At 40.7% G+C, this 25,728-nt stretch overlaps 1 protein-coding gene across 1 annotated transcript in view; it reads right to left on the bottom strand.

The window, feature by feature from the left end:
* The window catches only part of Sorcs3 (sortilin related VPS10 domain containing receptor 3), a 621,887-nt gene that overhangs the window by 95,664 nt on the left and 500,495 nt on the right, over positions 1–25,728 (bottom strand). The window contains exons 9-11 of the mRNA XM_055591687.1: positions 17,299–17,478; positions 7,364–7,510; positions 5,719–5,821 (exon numbers count right to left, since the gene is read on the bottom strand). Coding sequence (XP_055447662.1) covers positions 5,719–5,821; positions 7,364–7,510; positions 17,299–17,478 — 430 coding nt within the window. The remainder of the gene's footprint in view (positions 1–5,718; positions 5,822–7,363; positions 7,511–17,298; positions 17,479–25,728) is intronic.

The raw sequence follows: 25,728 nt of genomic DNA, 5'->3' as shown, positions 1-25,728 counted from the left end.
GGAAATAGCAAGAGCTGGAGAGGACAGGAACTCCACAAGGAGAGCAACAGAACAAGAAAATTTGAACACAGGGAACTTCCCAAAGACTCATACTCCAACCAAGGACTATTCATGGAGATAACCTAGAACCCCTGCACAGATGTAGCCCAGGGCAGTTTAGTGTCCAAGTGGCTTACATAGTGATGGGAAGAGGGACTGCCTCTGACATAAACTGATTGGCCTGCTCTTTGATCACCTCCCCCTGAGGGGGGAGCAGCCTTACCAGGCCACAGAAGAAGACAATGCAGCCATTCCTGATGTGATCTGATACACTAAGATCAGAAGGAAGGAGAGGAGGAACTCCCCTATCAGTGGATGTGGGGAAGAGCATGCATGAAGAAAGGGGAGGGAGGGTGGGATCGGGTGGGGAGGAGGGGGGGTTATGGGGGGATACAAAATGAATAAAGTGTAATTAATAATAATTTTAAAAATTTAAAAAAATAAATAAAAATACAGATTTATGAAATTATCAAAAACCAAAAAGATGTTAAAATATGAGGAGGCTCCTTGGGAAAAAGAAGGGTTTCATGAAGAGTGGGATGAGGATGTGAGAGGGTAACAGGGATAGAAAATGAACAAAATATGTCATATACATGTTTAAAATTGGCATAATAATATTCAAAAGCCTCAAAAAGAAATGAAAATATACAAGAAAGAGAAAATAGTTGGGACAGAAGTGATGGCCCAAATTGTTAATTAAGCAGTAACTCATTGCCATTCTTCATACACTGAATTTGAGCCCCCAAGACTGACTGGTAGAAGGAAAGAAGCAACTCCCTCAAATTATTCTCTGGTTTCCACATACACACAAACGCAGATACACATGATAAACAAATGTAAAAAGAAAGTAGCTGTTTTTTCTCTGCGTATATTGCCCTAGTGTTACTAGTGTGGAGTCTCATCACAGATCCTACACCAGTGCTCTTCACACGAGACTATATATAACTGTGGAATGACTGTGCCAATAAAGAACTGAGTGAACCTCGTATTTTGCTTTGCACTTGAGGACATGTTAAAAAATGAAGAATGCACCCTAAACATGGAAGAGTGTATCGTATTGGTTGATATTTTTTCATTAAACATAGCAGGAAAGAAAATCTCCCACACATCTGTAACCTAAATAAGAGCACAATAAAAATGCAATAATGAAAATGTTAATTGAGCTCCTGACATTTAATACTTCAAAGTGAGAAATTAAAGCCAGGGTACAGCTTGTCAAGCTCCTGTCAGCATCAAGGAGCACACAGTTAGCCAACTTGTTTTGACACTAGGGCTTCCAAAAATAGGCCCAGTGCTTAAGGCTCAGGAAGTAGATGTTAAAGGAGAGGGAAGAAACTCTGGGAGCCACTGCATAGATAGAAATCAGTCTGGAAGTTAATCTCTTTAGGTACAGGAATAAGGGAGAACAGACAAAAATACCTATACATATTATATATAATATATATGTAATATATATAATACACACATATATATAATATATATAAATATATAATTTATATATATAATTTATATATATGTATAATATAATACATACATTATATATTATATTATATATATATATTTGTGTATATACATATATATGGATATATATATAGTGGTTTCATGGTTGCTACCAGGAACACTGCTTTTAAGAGAACAGAGTGAAGCAATTCATTAGATACTTTAGTAAGTCTACTAAGACAAACAGGAGAGAGGGAGAGGAAGAGAGAACTATGTATTTGCCATCCTCAGACATTGGTTCTGATATTTTCAACCTCTCTTTAAAAGCTTCACCATGTTGATTTGGTACTTTTATGTTGGTAAGAAGCCCACTTCACAGAGTCTGTTTTCAGAAGTATCTTCTGTCATCTGAAGGGCATTCTGTGAAATGCACACCTAACTACAGGGACCAGACACTAGGTTCCAGATTGAGAAACAGAGTAGATGTTTCAAGTATGAATTGATGCTTGGCTGTGTTCAGTCTTTAAGCCCCTCAGTGGGCAAACAAATCAGGAATAATGGGTGATATCAAAGGAAGAAGAGTTGACTAAAGGGAATGGAGGATCAGGCTGGAAGCATGCTGCAGTCACCTGAGGAGCATCTAGGAAGCAAGAAAGAGGCATGAGACAGGAAAATGGGGAACTTTCCTACCAACAACTCAGTTGGTAAACAATAAGGTTCTACTGATGTTTGTGGCACCTTTACTCAACTTTCTTTTGTCTGTTTCCTGTCACTGCAACCATCGTTTGCTCCTTCGACACTTGTGAAATAAAGAGAAAAACAAGGACCATGTATGGATGAAACCTAGAGCCCCTGCTCAGATGTAGCCCTTGGTAGCTCAGTATCCAAGTGGGTACCCTAAGAAGGGGAACAGGGACTGTTTCTGACATGAACTAGATGGTGGGCTCTTTGACCTCCCCCTCCCCCCAGGGAGGAGCAGCCTTGCTAGGCCACAGAGGAGGACTTTGCAGCCAGTCCTGAAGACACCTGATAAACCAGTATCAGATGTAAGGGGAGGAGGTTCTCCCTTATCAGTGGACTTGGAAAGGGGCAGGGAGGAGATGAGGGTGGGAGGGTGGGATTGGAGAGAAAGAGGGAGTGGGATACAGCAGGGATACAAAGTTAACAAACTGTAACTAATATTAAAAACAAAAACAAACAAACAAAAAAGAATTCTGGAGTACTCTGGGTTAGCTAGCGGGTTCAATGCTTCCCCAAATGGTGGCAAAGGGACCTAGACAAGTATGCCAAGAGCTCAGTATAGAAACAAACAAACAAACAAACAGCTAATTGCACGGAGAATTAAGGCAACATGAGGTGTGGATATTCACAGTTTGTAGGAAGCAGTGCCAGGCTGTGTTAGCCATGGAGAGGGCACAGCTGGTGGTTACTGGATTGACCACTTTTTGCTAGTGAGAATAGTGTGCTTGGTCATGATGCTGCCTCCCACCTGCCCTCCATCTCAGAACTAAAGATGTGAACCAAAGATGTGAACTGTCTGTGAACTAAGGATGATTTTCATTGTCTCATCCACCCCATTGCTGTATAGTCAAGGCAAGGAGCATGCTTTTCACACTGTAAGGTACTGTGACCCACTGGGCTGCAAGTCTTAACTAGTAGTGGAGCCAGTGCTTAGGCTAAAGCTTCTGCTTACTAAACCTGAACTCTCCAGCCAACAAGAGGTGGGAAGGAATCTGAGAGCACACATTCACCCACAGCTTCTGTGAGAGCAGTTCTCAAGACAACGTGGAAGAGATAGTAGACAGGAAGGGTGGGAGATAGAGTCCCGAGCTCTTCAGGAAGATAGAGGGAACAGGGCACACATGTAAGGACGGTACTTGAAGCACTCCCTCCCCCACACCAGCACACCTCCTTGCACAGCAGTGAAGGTCAGCAAAGTAAGGGAAGCTGGGTGCAAGGAAGCAAAAGCCAGGAGGTTGACTCAAGATCTTGTCATCTGTGTCTTAGCTCTCACAATGCTCATGGCTGGCAAGAAGCTTCAGGGGTTTATGGTCAAAAGAAGGGAATTAGTAAACTTTCATATATGTGACAAAATATTAAAAAATGAGTATTTAATGTCTGAATGCCTGCTCATAAAAGACATAACATTAGCCTAATTTTCTTTTTTTAATTTTTACTTTTTTATATTAATTACATTTTATTTACTTTGTATCCCAGCTGTAGCCCCTCCCTCATTCCTTCCCAATCCCACCCTCCCTCCCTCATCTCCTCCCGACTCCTCTTTAAGTGCACTGATAGGGGAGATCCTCCTCCCCTTCCATCTGACCCTAGTTTATCAGGTTTCATCAGGACTGATTGCAATGTCCTCCTCTGTGGCCTGGCAAGGCTGCTCCTATCTCAGGGGGTTGGTGTGAAAGAGGCAGCCACTGAGTTCATGTCAGAGACAGTCTTTGTTCCCCTTACTAGGAAACCCCCTTGGATGCTAAGCTGCCATGGACTATGTCTGAGCAGGGATTCTAGGTTATCCCCATGCATAGTCATTGGTTGGTAGACTAATTTTCAAGTATTTATGGCCAATACCATCTTGCCTACTCTGAGTGGTTTGTCCAATCTTATAGACATGGTCTTCTCTATTCTCACCATAACTTCATAAGGAAAATAACAATTTCTGTTTCACAAATGAGAACAGGAAGCTCAGAAGTTAAAAACTATGTCAAACTCACTACCCTAGTAAGTGTCACAGGCTCAGCTTAGAAAGTGGGATGACAGGGCTCCTGAATTTCGTCACAGGCATAAGTTACGTATATAATCATGGATCTTTTTGAAGGAGGAAAAACAAACTACCTTCTTCTGATGCAAGAACATCTTTAATGCCAAGGATACAGGGTGATGAAGGGTATTTTATGCATAATAGCCAATACATCCTGAACATTTGGAAGCATATGAACTTCATTTCTTCACTTAATCTTGCGACGTACCTATGTTAGCTTTTGTATATGTCCACTTTGCCAATCAAAACACAAAAGTCCAGAATAGATGAGTTGAGCAATGCTTGGCTATCACCAGAAGCATTCAAATAATGTCTACTTCTATCAGTGACCAGTATTTCCCTGTATAGCTTCTGTTCTAATCTTGGGTCTCCTGTAGACTTTGATGAGGGGCAGACAGGTTAGCAGCCCCTGAGCTTGAAGAACTAACTCATATGAACTGCTGGTGTAGGAATAAGTCTGCAAGCTATGACCAGAGCAAATGAGTCTGCATTTCTCTAACTGTCCTGTCCTTGTGAGAACAGTAATATATCAGTCATGCAGGATCCTGCCCATACTGGGTGGGGAGAACTTGCCTATAAAGGTAGCTATACTAGCCACCAAGTTTATTAAAGAGCTTGATGACCGTTAGTGATTGAAAGTTCACTGTATTGGAGCTTTGGAGATGGAATCCATGTTTACAAGAACAGGGATCCAGGGGCAAGAGTGTTGTATTGGTGGAGGGGAAATGTATATCCTCAGAAAGTCACTGTGAATAATTTATCTGCTTTCATTAGACAGGGGATAGAGAAAGATAAACTAACTTCCTGAACACCAGAGCTGTAAGTTCCAAGATTAGAAGCCATATTCCTTTATGCCAACAATGTATTCATGAAAAGGTATATGCAAATCAAATGCATGCTAATCCAGGCACATTCCCCAGAGACTTCCATTTCATCTGAGAGTTGTTTTATAGTCACTTTTGATTGATGTTCAATGGACAGTGGCTCCAATGTCGCAACCTGAAGTTTTTCTGCCCCTTTCCCTAGGCTCTCTGCCAAGTGCTTAATCATGTGTAAACAACCCTTTACATGCACCAGAGACCTCCTGATTAAAAACAGCTCTGGGGTGAAACCCTCTGTAAAGTATCTTCTGTGTAAAGAGAAAACTGCCCTACCTGATATTTGGAAAGCTGGGAAGTTTGTACTGCATGTTTTCTGAAGCTGAGAATTCCCTATTCCAATCTCTCTGATCAGTCAGTTGACAGGAATACTGGCCTTCCAACCACAGTAGAGGACCACACTGGGACATGGGGCAGTATAAATTAACCTAGAAGCTCTCAGCTGTCCAAAGCTCTTTGCATCTTAGTTTCTTAGAAGGGAGTTGAGGATTGAACAATCTTGCTCGTTTTCTGGGGGAGTTTTCATGTAATGCTCAAATGAACCCATGACCCACAGGTTGATGAAAAAGAAGCCCATGGAATGTTTCTTACCTGTGGCCACCACAAGTCCAGGGGCTGTGTCCTTGCTTGAGATTCTTCCAGAGGAATATGGGTTTTCAGAGAGCTGCAAATGCAGGTGTAAGGAACAGAAGGGCTAGAACGAAGAAGAAAAATAATTTCTTTCCAGGAAACTCTGGCCATCCCCTCACCCCTGCACTATGAGAGGTGGGGTTTCCAGATGCACGTCTTCTAGAAACAGTGATCCTCCAGATGCTGAACATTCAGACCCATCTACCCGGTGTATCCAGTACTTCTTCACATTAGAGGTTGCTTCAAGCATCACTCACAGTCTCCTCCTCACTCTCTCTCATCCAGAATCAAATGCCTTCTCCCCTCTTCTGCAGTCAAGGCAGCTTTCAAGCTCTAGTTCATGGTTAGCTTTAGAAAGACCGTACTCCTTTCCTTCACCAAGGATGACAAGTGTCCTTCCAGATATGATGGAAACCATCAAACCCTGCTTATTAGAACAGTAAGGGATCACCAGGGAGAAAAACCACATGACAGAGTCCAGGCTCTCAACTAGTTTCTTGGGCCACAGTACCTCTATTTTTGTGTTTGTATATTTTGATCCTGAATATAATTTCACTTAAAACATTTGAAGCCATTATCTAAAATTCACTGGCCATTGAACTTTTTTCCAGTTACTTTTTTTTTTTGAGCCCATTATAGAAAGGGTTTTGGTGATATATAGAGATAATCCTATAAAATAAAAATAAATATGATGAAGACAAACTGAGATTAAGAGAAAATTAGATGAAGAGGGGAAGATGAAGCATCAAGGTTTAACAGCAAAAAGAGACTAAATGAATACCCCAAGATTGTATGAGCTGTTCCAGTGGGTAGGCATTCCACTGTGACATTCCTAGCATCAAACCAAAGCCACAACAAACACTAAACAAACCAAAGTGGGGAACTGGTCTGAAAATTACAAAATGGTAGTGGACCTAGACATGACTAGATTTTAACATAAGGTCTACAAGTCACTCGGCTCAGAAATCTTTTTTAATACGTGGCAGAAGACAACCTTTGGCTCAGGATAAACAGTCACATATCTGAGATCTTAGAATGGCTTCCAGTGGCAGCATTCACTAAGAGGGAACTGATGGCTATATTTTTGTTATCTTTCCTCACCACTGTAAAGTTGAGCCACCTTAGAGCAGAAATGTCATCTTAGACATGTCCTCCACACTGTCTGCCTCCATATTCTCATAACAAGGACCTTCAAAAACCAACAGGTTGATGAAACTTTCTGTGTTGACAATCCTGACTTTCCAAGATAATCTTTGCATACTCTGAATCTATTTAGCACTGAACAAACAATCAATTAACATATGGGTTAGCCCTACTGAGTCCTGTCTTGAACTTTTACTGCTAAGTACAGCCTCATTCTCCACTTCTTTATTTTACCATCAGCTGTAGGACATTGCCTAGACTAAAAGGAAACCCATGCAATCCACTGAGTCTTCCATTCAGAGTAGTTACAGTAGTGATCTGAGTCTGCAGTCCAGCCCGGTACTCCTGAAATTGCTCAGCACCAGCCAGGTTCCTAAGATCTAATGTCAGAAGCGCGCCCTTGATACAAGTTCCCCAGGGAAGCGACCTGCCCGTGAACTCCACATGGGACTGGATAACTGACCAGTAAGCAGTGCACTGGATTTCCTCGCAGGTCCACGTCTGGCGCTTGTAGTAGACGCCAATCCCTGCCTTTGTTGTAAGTGATGTAAGTCTTCACCTGGTCATCCACCTTCTTGTTTGCCAGGAATGTCCCCTTGATACCTGCTACCTAGGAAAAAGGTGAGAGATGGGAACCACGATGGGCCAATGACGGTAGCCTTGGAGAAACTCAGAAAGAATCACCGGCATCTTACAGGGGGCAAAAGAGAGGATAAGGAAGGCAGTAATGTCATATCCCCCAGGGTCTCTGTCCACTCTCTTACCTATACCGAGTCCCTATGCAGTCCCTCCCGTCTTACACATCATATTTTCCCCACCTTACCTCTCTGTTTTTTGTTCCATGGAATAATATCTTTAATTAACTATTAACTGCTCCTCTGATAATGACCTAAGGATTCACCCCTTCCAAAGACAACTATTTTAGCTCAAGGGATTCTAGCAATCAGGTTTTTAATGCCACCACGGGAGCACCCTTTATGGTGGCCATCCACCAATACCTCTTAGAAATAAGATAGGAATCATGCAGCAGATGCTCCAGCATGGAGATCTGATATCAGTACACGCTCCTAGCTCACTGTATGACTTTGTGTAATTCATATAGCATCTTTAGGTGACTTTAAAATCAGTGGTTTCTCTTTTTTCTCTCTAGTTCGCTGACAAAGGTCCTATGAGATAATGCAGAATGCTCTTGCCAGAGTCCTTAATGTATTGGGATTTTCATGCCCTTGATATTTTGAAGGAATAAAGAACACCACTACAAAACAAGTAACTGGAGCTGATTTATCAATTACATGCACCCTATGCTAAGTGAAAATTCCATTTAAACTTTTATTCTATATGCTGGAAAGCAGCTTCTTAGAATGACAATGTCTTATAACAGGAAATGATTCTTATAGCTGCCAGTATATTCCAAAGTTAAAACCTAAACAAGGTTTTGTGTGTGTGTGTGATAAATAAAATAGTGTATTAAAAACATGACAGAGTGTAGTGTATGGGGGGTTGTATGTGTGTTTCAGTTCTGAATATGTGCACCCAAGTGGAAATTGTACACTAACACACACAGTTGAAAAGCAGGCTGCTGGATGTGCTTTGATTGTCAACTGGACTGGATATATAAAAGACACCTCTGAGAATACATTTGAGAGTATTTCCAAAAAGATTTAACTGGAGAAGGAAATTCCATCCTGACTGTAGGACAAAGCTAGCTTATCGTGGTTCATCGATCTCTGTTTCTAGACTATAGACACAGCGTGGCCAGCCACCTCACCCTTCTGCTGTTGTGGCTTTCCCAAGTTGTGTGCCAAAATAAGCCCCTCCTCCTTCACATTGCTTTTGCCGGGTGCTTGCTCTAGCAACCAGAAAAGAAACTAACACACTGGCTAATACTGAGATGTGTCTAAGTTCTAATTTAATTTTTTCTCCATTCTTGAAGGATCATGGTTCAGTGAAATTCACCACAGCTCTGAAGGAACACTAGTGGGAGGAAAGGAGTTTCACCAAGGCAGGATGTTCCCCCTTTTCTCTTCTCCTAAATGACAGACTTTAGTTGATGAACTAAAGGCTTTTTATAGTTCGTTTTTGCAGTAACCTGACTGGCCTTGGAGGAGAATGCCAACCCAAATAAGACAAACCAAAAAAGCCTCAAACAAATGAACAGATAACGTAAGACAGAGAATGGAATTATCAGGAAAGAACAGCACTGGACGAACTTGACAATGAGCCAGCAATGGATGGAACAGACGATTAGACTGTTACCTTGAACTGAAGGTGCTGGCAGAGAATCTCTAAAGATTATGGGGCTCAGTGTGCAAGAGGCATGGGTCCCTAGCTTTATCCCTCCTTTTCTCAACAGCTTCCCATCAGTGTATTTTGGGAAGACTCGGGTCTCACATACTCCCAAGCAGCCAGGATACCGTTTAAAGGTTAATTTCACTTATTTATCTGTATGTCTGTGAGAGATTACGTGTGGAGTATGTATGTTAGTCCAAAAACGTCACCAGATGCCCTAGTGCCACGGTTGTTGGCACTTAATTGGTGCTTCCCTTGTTCAGTGGTCCTAGGACTTAAGCCATTATCCTTAGATGCACAGCATCTCTGCAGCCTCCAAGCTCGTTCTTTAAAATCCACTGCCAAGTGTGCTGATTGAATCTCCTGCCTTACCGTCCTCCTCGAGAACGAAATATTATTTTACTTCCTGTAGGTCCTCCTGCCAAAGGGAAGCCTTTTCTGCAGTTCTTTCTGGCCACAAAGCTGGTCCCATCTTTTCTAGTCTGTGAGAGAAGTCTCTCTCTCCTAAATCAGTTGCCTTCTAGTAACTCACACTCAGGGCCTTGCTGTTTACTTCCTTGAAGGATACAAACAGGTCTGATTCTGGGTCCATGACCCACTGTTGCTGAAAAGTGCCTGTGACAACCTTCCCTGGGAACAGGAATGTGCAAACACACACAGGATGAACATGTTAAACAAACAAAAATGTGCTTGTTCCACTTCCCCCATGAGAACACCACCCACCACTAAGATGGGAAATTTCTCTGAGTCATACAAAAAAGTGCCACAATCAAAACCAAGAGAATGGAACCCAAAAGCTCTAGAAAAAAAGGTATTTCCATGGAATTCTGTGGAAGCAGCCCTGCACTTGTCTTTCTTGCAGCTGGACACAATGCCACAGCAATCTCCCTACTGCCCTGAAAAACTCCAGCACATTCCATTTGTGTGTGATGGTTCATGGCCTGCACATCATTTCTGGCACAAAACCTTGGCTTCGTGTCTTGTTTAAGTAAATGGATGATCAGTTTGATACACTCAGTCACTGGGTCTTTCTGGCCAAGAACTTCCACTCTTTGGTTGCAACCCAAGTTACAAACAGATTCATTCTACATCCTAATATTCATGCTCATATCTCTGATCTCTGTGTTGGGAGACCTACATTTACACACTTTTCTGACAGAAGAGAATCTTCAGCACTTCTTTGCCTTGCTGCATGGAGTGGAATGGAATTAGGAAATGAGGTATGTGGTTTTGGTCTCCGTCGGAGCAGGAGCTTGGCATTCCATTAACTTTGAATATTCTTTTTCCCATTACAGGGTGAAGTCATTAGTGTGGCTGCTGATGGTGTCCCTGAAAGTCTACTGAGAAGCATGTGGTGCCCAGGCATACAACTATCTGCTACAGCATGGCTTTACCCTTTGTGCATTACATGTTTGCCATCTTAAAGATTACCTTGGCTAGCTAGCCATAGCAACTAATTGAGAACAACACAAAAGTAGCTAGGACTATTGTAATGTTAGCTAACAGACTACTGATGCACCCTGGAAAGAGGAGGAGGAAAAAAGTGTCACCATGAGGCTCTCACTTTAAGACCATAGACATTATTCCCTCTTGCCCTCCCACATGTGCACATAATCTTGGATGATGCTATCATACATCAGAAGGTTAAATGAAAGGTTGACTCCATGATGCTGCTTGCATGAGGCTATTACATATGAAGAAGTGGAGCTTTGCCATGACACAGCTGTTTCAGAGAATCACTCCTGTCCCTGAAACTGATCTTTGACCAGTGCTATAAACTCACAGGTTCTCCAGGTTGGACTTTGGTGGACTCTTACTTCTGATGCCCAATCTGGGGTGAACAAACATTTGGTTTCATCTCCCCAAGAAAAGTTAATGTGATAGTATTAGGCTGGCAAGACTCACTTTCCCCCTGGGAATCAGGTTGAGGTGCAGAGGGACACGGGCTGCAGGCCCCTTGGCAGATCATGGTGTCCAGGTGGCATGGTCATCTGTTGACCATGTCCCTGTGACCTCAGGAAAAGGAAACTAGGGATCCGCTGAGAAAAAGCAATTAGTATGATCTGCCGTGGGCTGTCCCTAGTATCAGAATTACAGTGAGGGACTGACCAAGGTCAGTCAGGGAAAAAGTCCCTGTGGAGTTTATAAGCAGCTGCCCATCTGGACCACGAGTAGACACTTAAGGTTATAGAATCAGGTAGAATGGAGGGCAGGCACTAGAGATGGGTAAGGAAGAGAAATATCAATGAATAGACAGAAAACTGGGACACAGGGGCTCACTGAAAGAGTTACAGTTTGTTTGTCCATGTAGAGAGAGCTCAGTGGAGTCACTGGAGAAGTGACAAACGAACCTCCAATGATAGAGCATGCAGACTGTAATCATACACACACACATTTACACACACATCTGATAATACCAGGTGTTGAGGAATGTGTAAAACAGTGACAACACTCATACCCTCAAAATGAATGGTCACTTTACAAACACATTGATGGCTTCATGACCATATAGTCATAATTTTTTTGACAATCTATCTTTAAGTTTAAGGTAATATTCCTGTGGATATTAATAGATGTTTTAATCACAATCATAAAAAGCTGGAAGCAACCTAAATGTTCTTCAACTGATGAAGAATAACTATAGCACACTCATGCAATGGAATGATACTAGCTTCTAGACCAAGGGAAGCTACACTCTGAAGCTTACATTTTATATTATTCCACTACGTGTCTCTACACAAAAGGCAAAGCTGGAGCCCAGGAGAAGTCAACGAGATGTTTCTCAGTGGGAAAGGTTGGTGCAAGGATTGAGTATGTGCCAAAGAACATTAAATCCAAGACTCTGGGAAATGGATTCCTTCCACGTCGTTATTGTGAAGTTAGTTATACACCCTCCTGTACCTATCAAACCTCACAGAACCATACCCCAAAAAGTGTATATATGTTTTATTGCACATTAATGATTTTTCTTTTCTTAAAATTGTAAAAAGCACAAAGGTTAGAGGGGAAAGTTTGACATTTTAGCCAGACATTCATTGACTCTTTCAAATGCAGCATCACAGCATCCTAATTGTGTGGTGTGAGCCAAGCTATTCAGTTCTGCAGGACCCTGTAACTTTACAGTCATTTGGAAAACATGCCCACCAGAAAGGGAAACAATAACAGATCTGTGATTTAGGACTGTGAAACTCACCATGGAACCACTGGTCACATATATAGCTAGCAAGTAAGAGTAAGGGGCTGTTAGCATTTTATTTAATTTTAATCAAAAGTAGTTTGAGTTGATAATCAGTTTGGTTACTGGCCAAGTATATTCATAAGTATGTGACTATCCTTTACCTATAATAAGTTTTATAAAATATAACTATAGATCAACTACTTCAGGTAAAATTTAGTACATGATTTGAAGTAGGTTGGAAGTATGAAATATAACCTCAAGTTTTCAGGGTTGGCATGAAAAAAATATAAGATACTTCATGAGTATTTTTCCTCTTGAGCAAATATAAAACAAAAAAATAATCTGTATAATTTCTACTGATATTGAACATATTACTACTATAATATTCATTTTTCACTTTTAAATTTTTGCTGTAATAATTTTGAAGTCTATATGTTGCTTATGGATTTTATTTTTAGAGCAATGATCTCACTATATAACCCTGGCTGGCCTGGCCATCTCTATGTAGATCAGACATCTCTTGAACTCACAAGAATCAGCCTGCCTCTACACAACGCCTGAGACTGAAAGCATAACCACCATGCCAGGCACCAAACGTGTATTTATTGTAGTTTACATTGTCGGCCTAAGGCATTATGGCTAATCTGATGTTATCTCAAGGAGTTATAACTTGAATACTTAATATTAGGAGAAAGCATCAAAGAAAATTAATCAGACTGAGAATTCATAGACCAGCTGTGGGTTCTGGAATGAATATTTGTGGGACATTTTTTTTTTTTAGGAATATGAAAAAACTCACAATGAGACATTGTATAAAAAAATTGTCAGAATACAAGTAAAAACACTCACAAAGTACTAAATTCCACTGATTCATTGTCAACAATAGCCTTGTTTTAAAGAAGTAGGCTTTTGGCACCTGAAGAAGAGACCAATGATTTAATTATCAAACACTGTTTTCTCCTCTACACAATTACAGCAATGGAGATATTGTATTTTGAAGGTGGAATTAGAGGATAAATTAACAAAGGAACTTCCATAGCTGGAGATTATTGCAATGGATTGGTCCTCAAAATTGTATCAGTTTTTTCTGGTTAGAGGGAGTTCAGTGGAGTTGGTCTACTGCCTTCTCCAAGGAACCCTCATGTCAAGGCTAACTAGAAAAATCTCTCCTGGTATTTCTCTCATTTCCCTCTCTCTGCTGTCAAGCAGCACATGAGGTTAATACAGAAGATGGACTACTGCACCAGTAATGTTAGGTGTTTGAAGCAGACCCAAGCCGGCAGATATTGGGCAGTTTCCTAAGAGAACCTCTTTTCTTTCAAAGAAGGGGAAGAGCTGTGGTACCTTATTATAAAACAAAGTCACAAATTAACCTGGATAAGCACAGGTGTAAATATTTGCTGATGATGGAAGTGTGAGAGACAAGTGGGAAACAAACCCAGGCTGAATGCCCACCTCTGAATGGACTAAGTGTCAAGTCTGAACCAGCATCTCCATAACCTTTATCCCCACTATTCCACAATGCCACTCAGTCTTCTATGAAAATGGATCTTCACTTATCTTACTCTAGCTCCCTAAATCCTTTCTCCAGAAGCCCATCACTGAATCCAAAGCACCTTTAAGATGCTACAAATTTTTCAAGTTAGAATTCAACTTCCTCCTGTGTGACTCCACACTATAGCAGAATAATGCTTCTAATACACAGTAGACTGTGGTCCCTACCCCAGGAGGATCACATATACCTGACCAGTCAGCTGTCATTACACATCAGACCTCATAACGCCAGACAAAACACATTTAGTTAAAGTGTATGTATTTAGCAGAATTACACGAAAAATTTACTGCTTTTCCCAGCTGCATTACTCAAGGGCACTTGAAGTCAAAAGAAATGTATTCTCTTTGCTAACTGGCCATATGGTTCCCATTCTCACCCTCTATCTATGTATAAGAAACTCCAGTGAATAAGGTTAAATCCTAATGACCCCTAGAGACCAATTAAAATAAGCTTTATCTCCAAACCAGAGTGTATCTCCAGGTGCAAAACAGCATCATCCATTAAAAATCTTCAATATGGTCATAGTCTAGATAATGTCAGGCTCCAATTTATTCACTTATTATTAAATGCCTTCTAGAATCTGAAATCTAATCAATTATCCAGTTCTCACCCATGTCTCTGACAAACACTATTCTGTATAATTAGAATGGCTAGCACATTTTATCCAAAATGTAACCTGTCTGTCTAGTCCTTGGTTCATACTGTTCTTAACACTCAGGATGGATCAGACTTCTCCAATACTTCCTTTAGTGTGTATCAATGGGGTTGAAAAGAAAATGGGTCACTGTGAGAAAAAGAACTGGGCATATAGAGCTCATCATGATCTCCCTTGCTTTGGGATCCACCCGAATAATCCATATAAGCTTGCTGTACCTCACTGCTGCTCAGAAGCACACTTCCAGCAAACAATGTTTGATTCGCTATTTATGCCTAGGGCTAAATGCATGAGTGTAATTGTGGGAAACATCATCTTATATAACAATTAATAAGTTAAAACACGATCTCAATAGTAAACAAACACAAAAGGCTATGACTTCCATTGGCTTTATTCCTCTCTGCTTCAGTTAGGCAGGTAAAACAGGCAAGTTGTTTACTCTCCCATTCAAAACCCAGCAAACTAGAATATAAGCTCCCAGAAGGGTTTGTCAGGAGTTTGAACACAGAGTACAGACATAATCAACTATGGCAAAAGTGAGTAGAGGGCAGGCTCACAGACCTTGCTTTAGAGGTATTGCCTTCCTAGTATGATTTTTTCTCTATTAAAGCAGTAACACCATGCATGTTCTCCAGAGACACTGAAAATACAAGATCAGCTTCAGTAATGATTAAAAAAACACTATATGGATCTGAGTATATTCTTAATACTGATTCATGCCCTGCTTCAGATCAGCATCTTAAGGTTCTAAATAACCAAGGAGACAGGATGAACATCACAAAGGCAAACTCATGCATCATGTCAAGAGCAACAGAAATACACTGATTTCTTCCTTTTTGCTTTTATTATTTGTCTGTCTGTCTATCAGTCTGTCTGTCTGTCTATCCATCTTTCTATCTGGATTATTTCTCTCTATGTAGCCTAGCCTAGACTTGAAGTCATGATCCTCTTGCTTCAGTTATTTGAGTGTTGAGATTAGAGACTGACGCCATGATTCCCAGGTTGTTGTTGTTGTTCTTCTCTTCTTTTTTTTTTTTTTTTTTTTGGTATGAAGTCATCTGTGGCAATGTCTATGTTTTCTTTTTGGGTCAGAACACAGGGACATGAATAATCATGCTTACAGTCTTCCTTGTAAAAACAGGAAGCTGGAATGCCCTGAATCTTGGGTGTATTCCCCCAAACCATACCTTGGATGCAACTTACTGTTAATAACCAAGGTCTATTTTTGTCTCTTGATTAGGTTGAAGGTAAAGGAATGTAAGTTTATCAAAGTTATCTATATCTTTTAGACTTTGCTACCAGTCTTTACAAATCTATGAAGAAACAGGGATATTTCCTCAAATAAGCCATTGTTGTTAAAGAGAATTGTTTCAGACTTGCACAAGATAAAGGCAGTGAACATCCAGCATGGATGAGGGCGGGTCAAATGAGTTCCCAACCCTGGTTAGATTGCTGTTTGACACATGGCGGTTGCTAGGTGAGAGAGATCCAGTTTACTTTAAGAACATGGCATGTGATAAGTTGACTGTGCTCCAGTGGACAGCCCCACACTTGTGCAGCTATGGGCAGCACTAACTTAATTCAGCAGAATATGAAAAAAAAAAGGCAGAAAAGAATGCATGAAGTTAGGAATGGGTGTGAAGCTGGGGACCTGGTAGGAACTATGTGATGAATAAGTAGACAACTCAGAAACCAATGACAGATGCTAGAATGTAGACAAACACTAACAAGAGGATGCTACAGGACCATGTAATGAAGCTCCTGTTCTGCCTCTGGTCCAAACAGCCACCTTTGCTTTGAAGCCAGGGGAGTCCTCCAGAGAGAAGCTCATCCAGGTTACCTGAGGGCCCAGCCAGATAACACAGCTTATGTGGGTTTAATCACCAGCCACTGTTTATTCTCGGCACATAAGACGCTCTCTTTGCAAGATGTAGCCTATCAATCCTAGGATAATCCTGGTCACACCACCATTTCTCTTTCTAGTACTGTCAAAGGTCAAACACTGACTTTAAAGGCATAAGGAAGCATCAGATCTCTAGGTATCTGTAATTAAATGTCCTTTAATTTCTGTGTGGACTCATGTGAATTCCTAAAGTGTCCATTAGCTGAAATATATTTTTTCATGAATTAATATATTTTATATATTTTCTTTATTTCATTGTATATATGTACATACACAGATGTATATATTTACATAACATATATATATGATGCACTCATGTAAGGCAAAATTTTCATTATACCGTATTGTAGCATTAGTCACTTACCAGTTATTTTTTTTAGTTTTTTCTTCTTTTCCTCTAAACTGTTTGTAAGCATCATTTAAAAAATAATTTCTACATGTGATTAGTATTCTTTTTTCTTTAGAAAGGTGCACAACAGGAAGCATGAAGTTCTGCAAGTCTCCTGAAAGACATCCTCTATGCTGTGTGCCTTCACTTCCGGCACGACCACACATATGAGAACACAGACTTCACTGAGACAGTCCGTCCCTTACACTCACCATACCACCCATCTCACAATAATACCGCCAGAAAAGCATTTTTGCCTGTATTTCTCTGCCACTGGAGTACAAACAAAGAGGTTGCATCCTTGCCCCAAAGTTGCCATTGCCATGTGAAACAGCTGGGGTCGAGCACGGGATTACCGCACTTTGCTTGTAAAGTTAAAACACATGGAAAAGAAATGTCAACCCAGGGAGGGATACTTTTGGCTACATACCTCATATAATTCAATAATGATGTTTCCCATGAGACCTCGGCTGCTCTTAATGTTCTCCATAGCCAGGGTAAAGTAGATCCCACGTGTGTCCGAGATGTAGAGGTTGTAGGTGTCATTCTGGTTCCATTCTTGGACAGCTGCAAACACTTGGTTTTCGTCTGTACTGATGATGTGCATGTCCTATAATGAGACAGAAGACCTGTGACAAGGTACATCGCCACAGCTCTACCCCCAACTGGGACCTCCGGTAATTATGATACCTTGTGAAATGGTTGAGGAAAATCTTGAGTTATAGGCAATGTTAAGCAGTTCCGTGTTGGACTAAGGCTATAAATCGTGAGTATCATGATTTCTGTTCCTTGCTAAGTGACAGCAAGATGGCTGCAAGGGGCTTTAGAGGGTATCATTTCCTACGGTTTCAAGGGATTCATCCCTGCTCGTTTTTTATTTTTATATCTGGAAGTTAGTGTTAGTGCTAACAGAGGCATCTAGTCTTCCAGGGCACCTGCACATGCATGGTGCAGCAGGCCCTGTCCTATCTCTTCGTCCTCTCTTACGGTTTTGGATCTTGCAATACAGTACTTTCCTTTAGAATCTTCAGTATCAAATGGTTGGCACGGAGGCAAAATGGGTCTGGCTATAGACCTCCAGCCTCACAAAGCGGCGTGAAGCTATTGTGTGTCCAGGAGTTCTGTACGCTACTTAAGTGAGGTTAAGGGAGAGCCTGCTGCAAATGAGATAAAATTAGGCTCGGTCCGTAATCACACTCAGCCTGGAACTTGGTGCCCTGGGTCTCACTATAAGCACTGCTGCTGTGAGACAGACGACTGACGAATCTATCAGCCTCTGCGAATTTCAATTTTCTCCCTAAGGAGTGAAAATAAAAGCACCTACTTGGCCACTATTCTGACTTCAAAACATTTTTAAATTAAAAGTCAGATAATGCTATGATAGAGAAAGGATGATTATTACCATTTCTGGAGTAAGCTAAGGCACACAGCAGTTCATCAAATGCTCCAAACTGTCCAAATAGTAAATGACAGAACTAGACTGTGGCTATCCGAGGGCCTGACTCTGGCATAATGGTGAACTTCATTTGAATACATAGTTTTTACATCAGAGATTTTTTTTCTTTTCTTTTTCTTTTAAATATTCTTCTCTCATATACTATATTCTGACCTCAGTTTCCCTCCCTCTGTTCCTCCAAGTCCTCAGCCCCTCTCCCCAGATCCACTCCTCCTATGTTTCCCTTCAGAAAAGAGCTGGCCTCCTAGGGCTATCAACCAAATGTGGCCTAACATGCTACACTAAGGCTATGCACAAACAGTCTTATCTGGGAAAGTTATCAGTGATTTTAAATCAACAACCAGTAAAGTAGAGAATGATGGCAAATGTCAGTTTGTTCTGTATGGAAAACTAAATCTCTAGGCTTCTGGGTGGACATGGTACCACGGGGGTCTCCATCCTGGATGAATCAATACTCTTATGCTTTACTTCTTAAATGCTAACCTTACATGCACGGTCCTTGCATTCATTTTAGTTTCTAATCCTGGTCTATGTTATTCCTAAAATCTAATTTAATAATTCACAATTGAAAAATAATTTAAAAAGACCATACTGCATACATAACTGGGCAGTGCTTAATGATGACACATTCAGGTCCACACCAAAAGAGTATGCACTTATCAGGAGGACATGCTGGCATGGTTAAACTTCTGTTTAAAACAATGACATTAAAATGAATGCATATGGTGTATGCAGCATATATCAGCTCACAGATGGAGAACCTAGCTTGTGTGTGGGAAAATGCACTACTAACAGCACCATGGGAAACTGGAGCCAATAGCAAACTAATAATCAAGGTGTGTCCACCTTTCCCAGAATCCATTTTGAGTGAAAAGAGGCAATAGTGATGTCAGCACTGTAGTCAGTCCCTCCCCCACATTATTAAGGTATAAGCCATATGCTCTGGAAAACAGGAAGGTAGAAAAAGCAGGAAGACAAAGTCTAGACCTTTTATTAGAGGTCATTTATTAGTAGCTCCTAGCCTTGACTTTCTAGGTCACCTTGACTCAGACTTAACTTGCTCATTTGTGCTTATGTATCTTGTAGAATTACAGGTTCCTGCTGAACTACTTTAAAATAGAAAGAGGTTTTACTCCTAAAAAACATGTGATGAAATCATGTTGTGTAGGTATGGAGTGAATGCCCAGGAACCCAGTAGGAGGGGAAAAGGCAGCTGCAGGAAATTCGAATTAAATTCACTTATCCTGTTAAAAATGCAATAGAAATGTTTGGGTTTCCCCAGATGTTTTTGTCGTAAAAATGAATGAGCTAAGTTATTTCAGACTAAACTAATGTAAAGTAAGTGGGTAGAAAAGAACTTGGAACACTATGGAATGGTCAGGGTTAGAGGCAGCCAGCTTTGCTGTGACTGAATGTTAGGTAAATGCTGTCCTGAGGCTATGCCAGCTGACGAGCAGGTCCTCAGCTTCCAGCATAAGAAGCTAGAACATCTTTCATGTCTAAGATTCTCTATTGCCCTCCGGAGAAGTATCTTTTTTGTCAGTCACTTACCTGACAAGTGATGTTACTAAGATTTAATCAGGAAAATAACTCTTTAAGCAGTATGTTGCTAAGGATATAATTTCAATGTGATCAAAATTACCTACAGATCTTTATCAATTTGTTCATTATTTTCTCGTTGAAGAGACAGGGCCTTTGCTATGCTACAGACTATAATGGATGGCCTCGACAGTCAACTCCAGAGCTATAATTACCTGGGGGGGGGGGGAACAGACCTCTGTACATGCCAGTGGTAGATAGAGTATGTTGATTAGGTTACATGATATTAGAAGCCTCACTGTGGGTGGCACTATTCCCTAGGCTGGAATCCAGGGTTGTGCCAGAGAGAGAAAGGAAGCTGAGCACAAGCATTTACTGCCCTCTGCTCTGTGACTCTGTGTTCAATGTGACCGACAGCTTTAATCTCCTGCTGTGACTTTCCACCACAAGGGATTGTAATCTTGAATTATGAACCAAAACAAGCCCCCTTTTCCATTAAGTTACTTCTACCAAGGTGTTGTTATCACAGCAACGGGGACAGTAACTAAGATGTCCAGGCTAGCCTAAGTTCCTGGACCTTAAGAATCTTCCTACTTCTGTCTCCTAAATAACTAGGATAAGAGAAGAACATGCCCAGAATGTCCTTGAGATATCATAGCAGGCAGACATAGGTCTCACTGTTTTAGCTTGTGACTAAAAATGCCTAGTGGAGAGGAGAACTTGTAGTTTATCACCTGAACAAGTCTTCCAGATGATCCTATGGAATCACTGAAATGTTTCACCAACCATGTACAACTTTCTAATATTTCAATATGACACTGTCATCTACAAAAAAGTTTTCATTAAAGAACCACACAGTTGAGTCACAAATTTTATTTCAAAAAATGTAATAATGTCTTAAATAAGTTCATAGATTTTCATTAGGCCACATCATAGCTATCTTAGGATGATATAACCATGGGCCAAATGTAGTTCATGTTTGCATATGAACTCTATCTAAATGGTTAATGGGTTAACATGAAATCAACAGATAATAACTGGAATATGAAATCTTTAATAAAAAGGCAACATTAATTAAAAATTAGTCCAACAGGGTTATGGACAATCACAGAATGTTTTCTTCAAAGAAGAAACCTCAACTGAATTGCAAAGCATGTATTACTTTCCTGTTTGCTGGTCCTGAAAACATGTAGGGAGAGATATGGTGATAAAGGGTGAAAACAGAGGAAGGAAAACATAGTAAGAATTATGTAAGAGTGGGAAATAGTAAGAGCTGGAGAGGACAGGAACTCCACAAGGAGAGCAACAGAACAAGATAATTTGAACACAGGGAACTTCCCAGGGACTCATACTCCAACCAAGGACTATCCGTGGAGATAACCTAGAACCCTGACAATGCAGCCACTTCTGATGTGATCTGATAGACTAAGATCAGAAAGAAGGAGAGGAGGACCTCCCTTATCAGTGGACTTGGGGAGGGGCATGCATGCAGAAAGGGGAGGAGGGTGGGACCGGGAGGGGAAAAGGGAGGGGCTTATGGGGGGATACAAAATGAATAAAGTGTAATTAATAAAAGTTAAAAAAAAGAATATATTGAAATGGAAATCTGCTAATGCTACAACAATTTGAAAAGCCTCGGAAGTAAGCACATATGTTATTTGGAAAGCTGTGATCAATAATATCTCCTACCATTTTAACAATGATTCAGCAAAACAAACAAAACAAAACAAAACAAAACCTGGATCTTTTGAAGTAAACACTAATGAAATACTTCCCTGTTCCTGTTTGTTTTTTAATGTCGTGGTCCTCCAAAAACTTTACTTAAACACCTATGTGATTATTTCCTACCTTCTTGGACATCACACTGAAGGTAAGAAGAAGAAGGAAAGATAAATAAAGCCTGCATCAAAGATGTCCCTAAGCAGATGCCCAATAGTGAAGACATTACATATATTCTTCGATTTTCTCAATCCTAACTGAATGCTACACTAAAGCAACAAGCATGATAAGAAAGAAGGGTTACGGGTGAGAGAGTGGGGAGTGTTCAAGGGCAGGTTTAGGGCTCTGCACATCGCCCCACACAGAAGGTAAAAATAGAGGCGGTACTTCACAAGCACTTTTGTGAAGCACACCTAACCTTTATTTGACAGGAAGTACAGGGTGTGTGAAGAGCTGCACTAAGGAAGTAGGTTCTTAGTACTGTCTCCATAAAATGGATTGGTGGGATATTAGAAAAATCTACTGAGGAAAAGGAAGGCACCAACAGTGTCTGACTTGTAAAACAGGGCTCTTTGTTTTTAGATATCATGCTTTACATTTGGGATTAGGGATGTAATTACACCTAATTATTTAATATCTTTCTCTCTCATTGGACACCATGCTTCCAGGGAACAAAAACCTCTCTTTTTTATTACTCTATCTCTAGTATTTTCCAAAGGATTTTCTATAGAGCACACACATAACTAAAGTTTACAAAGTAAATAAAGGGGTATGAATGTAAATAAAGAGAAAGACAAGACACAAGGACAACAAAACGGATATTAGCTCATTTCTGGGCTTCTGAAACAAGGCTAGTGAAAGGATGCCTTTAAAAAGGCAGTTCCATTAAGGGATTGGCAGTGGTGAGATACAGGCCGCGGCTGCTCATGCATTACTCTCCAATATAAAAAAAGTGGATGAATTCTCTCAGAGAACATACAGACGTAAGATGAATTTAGGAGTATTTACCACTGAGAGATAGTTAGAAGAAGGGCACACAGAAAGGCGAAAGAATGTCAGTAAGGACTGTAGGGAGGGAGCGTTAAACCAAATATCCTACAGAGGCAGACGATGACACTGAAGCTTAGAGATGTAAGGTAAGGATGACACATAGGTGGTCACTGGTAAAGATGGCTGCAGGATTTTAAGGACACAATGAGTGGATGGGAGGACACGCAGAACCTAGCAATAGATGAAAGAATGAATGGGAATGAACAGAGTAGTATTACACAAAAATCTTTAAGAACAGTGGCTGTGACCTACCAGATCTGTGGAGGTTAAGGAGACAAAAGATAATAACCCTGTCACTACTTTTTATAATAATGTTAGAAAAATAGCTCCCTCCTGTCTTTTATTACTCACAATGGGACTAACTACATTCTATTGTCAAGTTACTGCAAACTCCAACTTAGATAAGAAAAATGTGTTGCAGACTCTGATATAATGTCTTCAAGTACTTCAGAAAGAACTGCTTTGGTTTGTTTAGTTTTATAAAAGGGTTTAATGGATTCCAGACTGGTTTCAAACTCACTACATGGTCAAGGCTGGCCTGGAGTTACAGATCCTCCTGGCTCTACCTCCCAAGTATTGGGATAGTAGCTATGTACCATCATGCCTTCCTGAGAGTTGTTTTTAAATTTTTTGTTTTCTTTTATTTCTATATATTTCTTTTTTTTTCCAGTTTAAACAGCTTTTATTAATATCATAATTTTATGTTATCATTTCATTTAAAAATACTTGGTATAAATTAGTAGTTTTATTTACATCTTTTTTCCATTTTTTTAACTTTTATTAATTACACTTTATTCATTTTGTATCCCCCCATAAGCCCCTCCCTCCTCCCCTCCCGGTCCCACCCTCCCCCCTTTCTGCATGCATGCCCCTCCTCTTTTTAATTAAATTTTTATTTTATATTAATTCCAGTTTATTCATTTTTGTATCCCAGCTGTAGCCACCTCCCAATTCCACCCTCCCTCCCTCATCTCCTCCCATTCCCCTCTCCAAGTCCACTGAAAGAGGAGGCCCTCCTCCCCTTCCATCTGACCCTAGCTTATCAGGTATCTTCAGGACTGGATGCATTGTCCTCCTCTATGGCCTGGCAAGGCTGCTCCCCCCTCAGAGAGGGGAAGGTCAAAAAGCCCGCCACTGAGTTCATGTCAGAGGCAGTCCCTGTTCCCATTACTAGGAAACTCACTTGGATACTGAGCTGTCATGGTCTACAAATGAGCAGGGGTTCTAGGTTATCTCCATACATGGTACTCGGTTGGAGTATCAGTCTCAGAAAAGATCCTGTGCCCAGATATTTTGGTTCTGTTGCTCTCCTCTCCTTATGGAGCTCCTGTCCTCTCCAGGTCCCACTGTCTCTCCCTTCCTTCATCAGATTCCCTGCACTCTGCCCAAAATTTGGTTATGAGTCTCAGCATCTGCTTTGGTACACTGCAGGGTAGAGTCTTCCAGAGGTCCTCTGTGGTAGGCTCCATCCTGGTTTCCTGTTTTCTCCTTTGTTCATCCCGTTTGTCTTTCTGAGTGAGAACTCAACATCTTACCTAGGGTCTTTCTGAGTTCATCCCGTTTGTCTTTCTGAGTGAGAACTCAACATCTTACCTAGGGTCTTCCTTCTTGCTTAGCTTCTTTAGGTATACAGATTTTAGTATGTTTATCGTATATTATAGGTCTAGTATCCACTTATAAGTGAGTATATACTGTTTATGTCTTTCTGCTTCTAGGATACCTCACTCAGGATGATCTTTATATCATTTGCTCTTTGTTGCATGTGTATGTGTGTGTGGCATATGTGTTTATGTGTATGTGTGTTCACATATATGTAGGTACTTGTGTGTAGAGACTAGAATTTGACTTCAGGTGTCTTCCTCCTCAATGATTATCTACTTTGTTATTGAGGTGGGGTGTTTTTTGTTTTTGTATTTTCCAAAATACAAGCTAGTATAGTTTGACTAGCTTGCTTAAGGAGAGCCCCTGATTCTGCTTCTCCAAAAGAGGGATTATATGTGAGCAAATATAATGGTGGCAAGCTCTGAACTCTCACACTTACATGGCAAGTATTTTATCTATAAAACCTCTTCCCAACCCCAAGAGTTACTTTCTTAAAAAGCAACAAATCAATTAATCCAATTAAAAATGGGGTACAGAGCTAAACAGAGAATTTTCAATAGAGGAATATGGAATGACAGAGAAACACTTAAATGTTTAGTCATCAGGGAAATGCAAATCAAAACAACCCTGAGATTTCACCTTACACCCATCAGAATGGCTAAGATGAATAACTCAAAGTGACAACACATGCTGAAGAGGATGTGGAGAAAGGGGAACTCTCCTCCATTGCTGGTGGGAATATAATCTTGTTTTTTTTTTTTTTTTAATTTTTAGTTTTCTTTTTAGCTACAATTTGTTAACTCTGTGTCCCAGCTGTATCCCGCTCCCTCATTCCCTCCCCAACCCCACACTCCCTCCCTGGTCTCCTCCCTGCCCCTTTCCAAGTCCACTGATAGGGGAGGACCTCCTCCCCTTTCATTTGACCCTGTTTTATCAGGTATCTTCAAGGCTGGCTGCAAAGTCCTCCTCTGTGGCCTAACAGGACTGCTCCTCCCCTGGGGGGGGGGGGGTCAAAGAGCCTGCCCTTGAGATCCTGTTAGAAATAGTCCTTGTTCCCCTTACTTTGGAAAACTACTTGGTTACTGAGCTACCACAGGCCACATCTGAGCAGAAGTTCTATGTTATATCCATAGATGGTCCTTGGTTGAGTGTCAGTCTCAGAAAAGACCCTGTGCCCGGATATATTTGGTACTTGTAGAGCTCCTATCCTTCTTGTACAACCACTTTGGAATTCAATCTGGCGCTTTCTCAGACAACTAGGAATAGTGCTTCCTCAAGATCCAGCTATACCACTCCTAGACAAATATCCAAAAGATGATCAAGTATGCAAAAGGACATTTGCTCAACAATGTTCATAGCAGCATTATTTGTAATAGCTAGAATCTGGAAACAACCCAGATGCTCCCCATTTGAGTAATGGATACAGAAATTGTGGTACATCTACACAATGGAATATTACTCAGAAATTAAAAAAAAAAAAAAAAACAAGGAAAT

Source organism: Psammomys obesus, unplaced genomic scaffold (genome assembly GCF_907164565.1).
Source record: "Psammomys obesus unplaced genomic scaffold, mPsaObe1.curated_primary_1811, whole genome shotgun sequence".
NCBI lineage: Eukaryota > Metazoa > Chordata > Mammalia > Rodentia > Muridae > Psammomys > Psammomys obesus.
Note: the sequence above shows the minus strand (reverse complement) of the source record. Positions and strands in the feature narration are given on the sequence as shown.